The following is a 9,041-nucleotide window of genomic DNA, read 5'->3' as shown; positions in this document are numbered from 1 at the left end:
ATATTTACAATTGGGGATGCTGGGGGGGGGGTCGGGGCCTGGTCGGGCTTCCTCCCCAGCCTGCTGTCCCTTACCTCCGGCCAGCCTCGCCCCTGCTCTGAGTTTAGAGGCCCTCCTGGACGCCTGCAGTGCTGGTCCCTGCTCGCAGCTTTGCCGGACACTAGGGAGAGGTGAGAGGCTGGGAAATCTGCCAGTTTACGGGGGGGGATCCCCGACTTCCATCTGCCTGGGTGGGGGGCAGGGGTCCGGGGCCTTCCTCTCCCACCCCAGGCATAAAAGGCACCAGCTGTTGCTTGGGGGGGGGTTCAGCCTGTGCCTGCCTCACCCTTGGGATGCTGGGTGGTGCAGCTGGTCCTGGATGCCCACAGGCCCTGCACCCCTTGCCCCTTCACTTGTCTGCCCTCACCCCCTCCCCACCGTGCTCACAGGAGTTCAGGATGAGCCTCTGGGCCTTCGCACTTGCTGTTCCCTGGGCTGCGAGTGATGTCCCCGCTCTCTTGCTTCCTTCAGACCTTGGCAGCCCCCAAGCATTACCTATTCTGGGAGGCCTTCCGTAGCTCCTGGTGTGTGCAGCCGTTAGCATGACGTGGCACTCAGGACCCATGGGGGTGGTCGCAGGTGCACCTGACCCAGGCACGCAGGTCTCTGAGTGTGCCTGGAACTCAGGCCATGGTGGGGCCTGGGTGTAGGCTCCCCCATGTGGGTCCTCAGAAGCCCCGAGGGGACATGGCAGCCCCAGGGACACAGGGTTTGAAACATCAGAGGGAAGCATATGGACAAACTTGGGGAGCTAAGATACTGATGGGTCGGGGGGTGCCCAGGGAATCAGGTAATGTCAGACAGTGAGGAACATGCAGAAAGCTCACAGCAGCCTGGGGTGGCTGGAGGATTTTAAAGAAAAGTGTTAGGGGCCAGCATCACGACCTGGTGGATTAGCCACACCTGCAGCTGCCTGCGTCTGATATCAGAATGAAGATTCAAGTCCCAGCTTGTGGCCTGGGAAAGCAGTGGAGGACGGCCCAAAGCCTTGGGACCCTGCACCCGCGTGGGAGACCCGGAAGAGGCTCCTGGCTCCTGGCTTCAGATCGGCGCAGCCCTGGTCATGAGAGCTACCTGGGGAGTGAGCCAGCAGATGGAAGATCTTCACCCCTGTCATTCTGTCATTCATAGGCATGAATCTTTAGAGGAATCCATATCGTTTGAATTTCATTTGGAGGGCACAGAGACAAAGAAACTCCCCATGGGCAGGGTCACTCCCTCAAGCGGGGAGCCGGAGAGTTCTCACATGGGCGGTAGAGGCTGAGGGTGGCCTGAGCAGACAGCTGGAATACAGGCGGACACAGGAGCGCCCTGTGGGTGGCCCCAAGCGCCCTCAGGCTGCTGTGTGTGTTGGGGGCAGGGACTTCATTAGACCCAGGCTGCGGCTCTGGTAAGCAAACTGGGCTGCTGGGAGTGGGGCAGGTGTGACGGAGCAATGCAGGGTCTAAACAGGCCTGGCCTAGGGCTCAGCTCTGCTGCCTAGGAATGGGATGGTGGGGGGCATTCGGCCTCACCTCCCTGCTCTGCTGTATGGTAGCCACCCTAAGGTGCCTTCAGTGTATCTCCGGGTCTGGGCACTCGCCCCCGTGCCCTGGTCACAGCCACGGCCTCCTCCAGGAAGCCCTCCCTGTCTGCCCCGACCCCGTCTTGCTGGCCTCGAAGTTTTCCCCAATATCAAGTGTCCTCCCAGATATTCCAACGCTATAGTTGATTCTTGCTTACCGGGGCAGGGTTTCGTTTTAGGGGGCTGGGTATGGGGACTGGTTGGTCCCCAGGGGCCTGTACACAGCAGGCGGTCCAGCATGGTTTGATGGAAAGCTGCAGGGTGCCTGGAGCTGGGAGGAGAGCCCTGGGCGCGATCCACAGCCCCGCAGGTGCAGCTCCCCGCGTGTCCCCAGGCCTACACCTTTCCGACCCTCCCCTATGCCTTGCAGGTCAGCCATGGCGGCTCCCCGGCTGCCGCTGCTCCTGTTGCTGGGCGCGTCATGGTCATGGTCGTGGTCATGGGTACGGGCCGGCGCCCCCCGCTGCACCTACACCTTCGTGCTACCCCCGCAGAAGTTCACGGGCGCAGTGTGCTGGAGCGGCGCCGCGGCCAGGGCGCCGGGGGAGGCGGCCAACGCCAGCGAGCTGGCTGCGCTGCGGCTGCGTGTGGGCCGGCACGAGGAGCTGCTGCGAGAGCTGCAAAGGCGAGCCGCGGCCGACGGCGCCGTGGCCGGCGAGGTGCGCGCGCTGCGCAAGGAGAGCCGCGGCCTGAGCGCGCGTCTGGGCCAGCTGCGCGTCCAGCTGCAGCACGAGGCGGGGTCGGCGCCAGGGCCAGGGCCTGCAGCCACCGCTGCCACCACGGCCACCACCGCCACCCTGGCCCTGCTCGCCGAGCGCGTGCTCAACGCGTCGGCCGAGGCGCAGCACGCGGCCGCCCGCTTCCACCTGCTGGACGGCAAGTTTCGCGAGCTGGCGCAGCTGGTCAGCCAGCAGAGTGGCCTCATCGCCCGCCTGGAGCGCCTGTGCCCCGGGCAGCAGCAGCAGCAGCAGCAGGTAACTCCCCAGGACTGTCCATGCGCACTCAGCTTTGTTCCCTTAGGGAACTTGCCAAATGCGTACAGAGGGCAGCTTAACCGCTTTCTCCCCAGAGCCATGCTCTGGATACCTGGAGGCAGCGCCGGTGATGGCTCAAGCGCTCACATCCCTGACCCCCACGTGGGAGGCCCTAGGTTACATTTCCAGGGCTCTGCTTTGGCTCTTGCTTGCTGTGGGCACTTGGGGGGAGTGGGCTGGCAGCTGAGAGCACCCTCAAATAAATTAACAAACATGCTCCGTATGGATTTCAACATTTCATATTGAAACAAACTAGTTCCTAGCGTTTGCTCTCAAAAGTCCGAGAGGTGGGCATTTTCCACCCACTGGTTGACTCCCTCCAGGAGGCGGTGGGTCGCCAGCGTGGTGGAAAGGGGACAGAGCAGTCACCTGCTGCCTCTTGGGGGCACTGTGTGTGAGCAGGGAGACGGATTGGATGTGGAGGGACCCTCACCCCTTGGGCGCCCCGCAGGGGCTGAGGCTCAGGAGAAAGAGCTGGAGTGTGTAGGATTGACAATTTTTGCCCAGCCTAAGGGCAGAAGCACCGAGTCCTTTGTTTCGGGCCCATCGGGGTCTGGAGAGTCTTCCAGCACCCCGCGGCAGACCCTGGAGCAGGGAGGGACACGGCCTCCTGGGCCGTGGGCTGGCACGGCTATAGGTGACCTTCCTTGGTGACTGCAGGTCCCGCCGCCACCCCTGATACCCGTCGTGCCCATCAGCCTGGTGGGTGTTGGTACCAATCACACAAGCAGGAAGCCGACTCCAGCCCCGGAGGTGCAGACTCTGCGGCAGCAGGCACCCCTGGCCTCGCCTGTGGCTGCAGAGCCACCTGCTGTCCCCACCAAACCTGCAGGTAAAACTTGAGGGGCCCTGGCTGAGGGGCTGCGAGTCCAGCAAGGGACTGGCGGACTCCCCGACGATGCTGCTCCCTCTGTCCACAGGCCCGTGGCAGGACTGTGCGGAGGCCCACCGGGCAGGCCACCGGCAGAGCGGGGTGTACGAGCTGCAGCTGGGCCGGCACGTGCTGTCGGTGTGGTGCGAGCAGCAGCTGGAGGGCGGAGGCTGGACGGTCATCCAGAGGCGCCAGGATGGCTCGGTCAACTTCTTCACCACGTGGCAGCAGTACAAGGTGGCTGCTGGGTGGAGAGCCTGCTCCCGACCTGCCCCATCCCCTCCCTGACCCCTCTAACCCCTGCCACCCCTCACACACACAGGTGGGCTTTGGGCGGCCTGACGGTGAGCACTGGCTGGGCCTGGAACCGATACACCAGCTCACCAGCCGGGAAGACCACGAGCTGCTGGTGCTCATGGAGGACTGGGGAGGGCGTGGGGCCCGCGCCCGCTACGACAGCTTCTCCCTGGAGCCCGAGAGTGACCACTACCGCCTGCGGCTCGGCCAGTACCACGGCGATGCCGGAGACTCTCTTTCCTGGCACAATGACAAGCCCTTCAGCACCGTGGACAGAGACCGAGACTCTTATTCTGGTGAGAGAGCTGGGACTTTTATTCTTGTGAGAGAATGAAGGCAGGCAGAATCATTCTACCTGCCCACACTCACCCACTCTGGCTTGTATCAGAGTAAGCATTTAATCTAGCAAGAGAATAAGCAAAAGAACTTTTATTCTGATGAGGGGATGATGGGAAATCTAGATGAATCTACTGAAGCAAAGGCCTCTTACTTTGGTGAAAGCAGAGGGTGAGAGCCAGGAATGTTTTTCTAGAAAGGAAATAAAGATTCCCTCCCTTCCCCTGTAGCCTTTGCCAGACTCCTGGTTAGCAGGAAAAAAAAAAGTCTATGACTTGTACTTTGGTGAGGAGACAAAGAAGGAATTAAGACTATTATGCTGAAAGAGGGCAGTCAGGACCCATATTTTGTTGAGGAGATGGAGGAGCAGGGACTGGTCAAGGCTTTTATTCTGGTGAGGGGCCAAGGGATTCCACTCCTCTCTCTCTCTCTCCAGGGAACTGTGCTCTCTACCAGCGCGGAGGCTGGTGGTACCACGCCTGTGCCCACTCCAACCTCAACGGTGTCTGGCACCGTGGCGGCCACTACCGGAGCCGCTACCAGGATGGGGTGTACTGGGCAGAGTTCCGAGGCGGCGCGTATTCACTCAAGAAGGTGGCCATGCTGATCCGGCCGCTGAGGCCGTGATGGCCCCGGGTGGGGATGGGGGCAGCCGGCACGTGCGTCCCCACCTCTAGTCAGTGGGGTCCGGGAGCCGCCCTGTCCCCGCCCGCCCACACCCCGCAGTCTCCATCTTGGTCTTGTGTTTTAGAACAACGCAGTCTCGTCCAGACGGACTCTGGCTTGCATATGTGCCTTTGGTCACTCCTGGCGCTGGCCTTCCTCCGCCTCCTCCCCTGCCACCGCCTCCTCGTCCTCCTCCTCCTTGAGGTCCTCCAGGATAAGGTTGCCCAGCCCTTCCAGGAGGCCACACTGGCTCAGGCACGTGGCCACGGTGGAGCCGCTGCTGATGTGCAGGTTGCTAGGGTGCAGCACCTGGGGCAGGTGGTTCTGCTGCCGGCTCTTGGGGTGAGCGCAGGACATCCCTGGCACGTGGGGCTCTGGGGGGACGGGGGCACAGAGCAGGGCTGTCAGGGGAGTTGTGGGGGAGGGACCACAGGAAAGGGGGTGGGGAGGAGGCCCCAGCAGGCGGGAAAGTCACATGTGCTCAAGGCCCGCCAGCTCCCTGCCAGCTCCCTGCCAGCTCCCCCGAGGGGCCGCACCACAGCCTGCTGGGAGGTGGTGGCCAGGGCTGGCAGGAGCGGGGTGTCTCACCTCGGCGGTTGTAGCAGTCAGCGGCCGAGCAAGAGTGGGTGTGGGTGCTGCGGCGGTCGGTGTCCCGGTCCCAGCGTGGAGGGAGGATCCGCGTAGGATACACAGGAAAGCCACACCCATAGCAGGGGGACGGAGACCCCATCTGTGCCCAGCCCCTGGTGGTGGGTGGGCAGGCGGGGCGGTTATCAGGAGCGTGGCCAAGGCCAGGGTGGACGTGGCCAGGGTCTGGGGGGTGCGGCCAGCACTCACCGGAAGTTGTGTCTACACTTTGGGCAGTGGAACTCAGCCACACCCCACATCTTGTCAGCTGGCACTGGGTCGAAGCGCCTGCGGCATTTCCGGCACCGGGACACCTAGGGAGGAAGGCCGTGTCTGGGTAGTGGTGGTGGTGATGCCACTGCTGGCATGAGCTGCCCATCTTGGTGATCTGATAGCCACAAGAGAGGGGACATTGACACCATAGCAAGGAAGGAATGGGGGCTGGGGCCTCCCCTCCCCTCCCGGGGGCCCCTCAGAGGCCAGACCTTGTGAGGAGTCACCCTGCCCAGGCGGGACAGGACCAACGGGCCCTCACCTCTTTCCGCTGGGGCACGCGGCGCCACCAGACGTGGTCACAAGAGGAACAGGCAAATTGCCTGTCCACCGCAGGAATGAGGTCGTCCTGGGCCCGTTGGAACATGCGCAGGTTGGCCTGCGTCAGCGGCAGGAGGGAGGTGGCCACCTCCTGGGGGCAGGCAGGGCAGCCGTGATGCGGGTCGCCTTCCTCGCAAACCCTGCACCCATCCCCACGCAGGTTCCCCCACGCATGGCCTCCCCGCTCTCCTCCCCGGCCCACCTCACTGGCCTCTCACCTGGATGTCCCGGTCTTGCTTCATGTCTTCTGGGGGGTCCTGGGTGGAGATACCAGGGGGCAGAGATGGGGGTGGGGCGCGGAACCCATCTGGGCTGCCCTGCCCCTTCGCTGCTGAGGGAGGGCTTCATCTGGGCTTTGTGAAAAGCAGGTGCGGGCCAGGCCTCAGTTCCGGAGGGCAGCCCAGACACGCGGGCTCACCTGTTCTCTCCACGGCTCAGGTGGGGATGCAGAAACCTGTACCCCACCTGAGGGGGCTGGCCTGGACCCACCTTTGGCAGTCGTTGAAGTGTAGGTGGGGCCACACACACACAAACTCATCCATTGGTTCACTCCCCAAATGCCTGTATCAGTCAGGGCTGGGCCAGGCTGAAGCCAGGAGCTCCATCACGTGGGTCTCCCACGTGGGTGCAGGGACCCAGGCACTTGGGCCACATGCCTCCCAGGGTGCGCAGGGAGCTGGCTGGGACGAGGGGGAAGCACGCTCCAGCCGCGCACCCTGATCTGGGCTGCAGCTGTCCCAGGGAGCATGAGGCTAAACCTCCCCCCACCCCCGGACCCCTCTCAGCCTCTCTGGGAGGCCCCAGGGCTTCAGGCTGGTCCTTGGCCCTTGCCCTTACACAGGCACGGAGTCTCGTCCCAGCTGTCACTCCCCACATGGGGAGGGGCAATCAGAGCCCCAGCTGGGGTGATGTGGCAGGGTCAGACCCCAGCAGTGTGAACCCGCACCACTGTGTCTTGGTTTCCTTGTTTGACAGTAAAACGGTGATAAATGGTACGACCCAGCCTGGGCACTTGACGGGGCGGCGTGGCGAGCAGGTCCCAGACGTCACCAACGGCCACTCCAGATGAGGACCCGTGGCTTTAGTTCACTCTCATACAGTGTGCCAGAGGCCAGGTGGCCACGCTGCACACTGCAAGGCCAGCGCTTCATCTATTCTCTGCCGTCCTGGTCTTCCCTGGTCTGCTCCCTCCTCCCTGTCTTCCTCAAGCATGGGGTCACCTCCTCCAGGAAGACTCCTCTGACTTCTTGGGGGAGGGTCCCTGATGAGGGCATCGCCCTGGACCCTTGAGCACAATCAGCACTTAACAGGCACCTGCTGTTTGCAGGCTCCCAGGCCCAGCAGGTGGGGCTGAGCGTGGATGAAGTACAAGAGGGTAGGGGCAAGTCTCTGGGTCCTGAGCTGGGCCGGGTGGTGCCATGTCCCTTCCCGCCCATCACCCTAACCTTGGAGGGCCGGGGACACACTTACCTGGGCATCCAGGTCGTTACTGAGCTCCTGGCCATCTTGCTGTTTGACCCCTGGCGGGATTAGAGGAGGGCCCTTGAAGGGTGTTCGGGACCAGGCAGGGGGGTCCAGCCGGGACCCTGCCGGCCACGCCCCCTCGGCAGCCCCTTGGGTACCCAAGCTCACCGTATACTATGGAGCGACCCACCGCGGTGTGATCGCTCCCGAATCTCCTCATCAGAGTGCCGGCCTTCTTGGGCGACACCTTGCCATGGAACTTCTCCCGGAGGCGCCGGATGCTCTTCTCCAACTGGGCACGGAGGGGGACAGGTGAGCCCCGGAATGGGGGGGAGGGGTGAGCAGCCCCTCCCCCATCAGAAACGGCAGGAATTGAACTTTCCCCTGGTTTTGGCCTCGGCGCCCTCCCCCACCTCCCACCACCAAGGCCATTTCCTGGAAAAATCCAAAGTCCCTACAGGCGCTCGGGGGCAGGGACCTCACGAGGGGATGGATGGGACGCGCGTCCCGGCTTCCAGGGGGCGCCCAGGTAACCCCTGGCTTCTGACCCCTGACCCCGCGGCCTCCAAGGGGAGGCTCGTCCAAGGGGAGGCCGCGCTCCGCTCTCACGGGCTGCGGAAGGCGCGATCCAGGGCGAGGGGGCGCGAGCGCCCGCCAAGGAGGGACCTCAGCGATGGGGACTGGGGTGCCCCGCAGCTGCGAACCACCCCTCGGCGCCTGGCGCTGCCCCCTGCGGGAGCGGCCGTGGCCATCGCCTACCTCCACACCTTCCTGAGACATGGTGGCGGCGCGCAGGTCCCCGCGAGGGTCCGCACTGCGTGGCCCGGCCGCCCTCCTACCTGGGCGCGCCCGTCGGTCCCGCCGCCGCGCAGGGCAGGGGGCGGTTCCTGGCGGCCGGCTCCGCCCTTTCCTCCGGCCCCGTGTTTTCGCTTTCGATTCCACCTCGTCTCCGCCCTGGCTCCGCCTCTGGCGCCCCGGGCCGGGGGCTCCGCGCGCGGGGTCTGCGCCCTGCGGCGGAGCGCGCGCACCTTGGCGCGGGAGGCGGCGCGGCCTCCTCCGCAGCGGATCACATGTCCCCACGCTGCACGGGGTCCGCGTCTTCACGTCCCCCGTGCGGGCGGGGCCGCCTCCCGGGCCCCCAGCTCCCGGCGCGGCGGCGTTATCCCCTGGCGCCCAGTCTTGACCTGGTCCCTGGGACCTTTCCGAACCTCAGTGTATCGCTCTGCGAAATGGCCTGCATCCTAGAATTGAACCCAATAGACCACTTAGTAGCTCCTTGCAGGCCAGCTGGTCCCTGGGCCGCCCAGTGTGTGCCCACAGAAGGGGCAGGCAGGGTGTGTGAGGGACAGGGGGAGTGCTTGTGAAGAACACACCCTGATGGTGTTCATGGCACAGAGAGGAGAGAGATAGCACTCCCATTTGCTGATTCACTCCCTGAGTGTCTGCAATAGCCAGGGCTGGGCCAGGCTGAAGCCCGGAGCAGGCAACTAAGTCCGAGTCTCCCACGTGGGGTGGCGGGGGTCCAAGTCCTGTGTCACCACCTGCCGGA

General features: G+C 64.2%; 2 protein-coding genes across 2 annotated transcripts; one reads left to right on the top strand and one right to left on the bottom strand.

The window, feature by feature from the left end:
- Positions 1-1,807: 1,807 nt before the first annotated feature.
- On the top strand, positions 1,808-4,772 carry ANGPTL6 (angiopoietin like 6). Its single transcript, XM_004595732.2, has 5 exons — positions 1,808-2,577; positions 3,298-3,469; positions 3,558-3,745; positions 3,831-4,101; positions 4,578-4,772. Exons 1-5 carry the CDS (start codon positions 1,963-1,965, stop codon positions 4,766-4,768), a joined length of 1,437 nt encoding a protein of 478 aa, XP_004595789.2. The 5' UTR covers positions 1,808-1,962; the 3' UTR covers positions 4,769-4,772.
- Positions 4,773-4,883: 111 nt separating this feature from the next.
- SHFL (shiftless antiviral inhibitor of ribosomal frameshifting) lies at positions 4,884-8,394 on the bottom strand. Its single transcript, XM_004595731.2, has 8 exons — positions 8,252-8,394; positions 7,661-7,784; positions 7,499-7,548; positions 6,247-6,285; positions 5,970-6,119; positions 5,645-5,748; positions 5,396-5,550; positions 4,884-5,181 (listed from the first exon to the last, which is right to left on the bottom strand). The coding sequence occupies exons 1-8, from the start codon at positions 8,270-8,272 to the stop codon at positions 4,943-4,945; spliced, it is 882 nt and encodes a 293-aa protein (XP_004595788.1). The 5' UTR covers positions 8,273-8,394; the 3' UTR covers positions 4,884-4,942.
- Between the last annotated feature and the right edge of the window lie 647 nt (positions 8,395-9,041).

This window comes from Ochotona princeps, chromosome 33 (genome assembly GCF_030435755.1).
Source record: "Ochotona princeps isolate mOchPri1 chromosome 33, mOchPri1.hap1, whole genome shotgun sequence".
NCBI lineage: Eukaryota > Metazoa > Chordata > Mammalia > Lagomorpha > Ochotonidae > Ochotona > Ochotona princeps.
This window is presented reverse-complemented; position numbering and strand designations above follow the sequence as displayed.

Coding starts and splice junctions, on each gene's coding strand:
- SHFL (XM_004595731.2), bottom strand. CDS start 8,272: ATGTCTCAGGAAGGTGTGGAG. Junction 6,286..7,498: donor GTAACGACCTGGATGCCCAG/GTAAGTGTGTCC, acceptor ATCTCCACCCAG/GACCCCCCAGAAGACATGAA. Junction 5,749..5,969: donor GCGTGCCCCAGCGGAAAGAG/GTGAGGGCCCGT, acceptor CTTCCTCCCTAG/GTGTCCCGGTGCCGGAAATG.
- ANGPTL6 (XM_004595732.2), top strand. CDS start 1,963: ATGCCTTGCAGGTCAGCCATGGCGGCTCCCCGGCTGCCGCTGCTCCTG. Junction 3,470..3,557: donor TGTCCCCACCAAACCTGCAG/GTAAAACTTGAG, acceptor CTCTGTCCACAG/GCCCGTGGCAGGACTGTGCG. Junction 4,102..4,577: donor AGACCGAGACTCTTATTCTG/GTGAGAGAGCTG, acceptor CTCTCTCTCCAG/GGAACTGTGCTCTCTACCAG.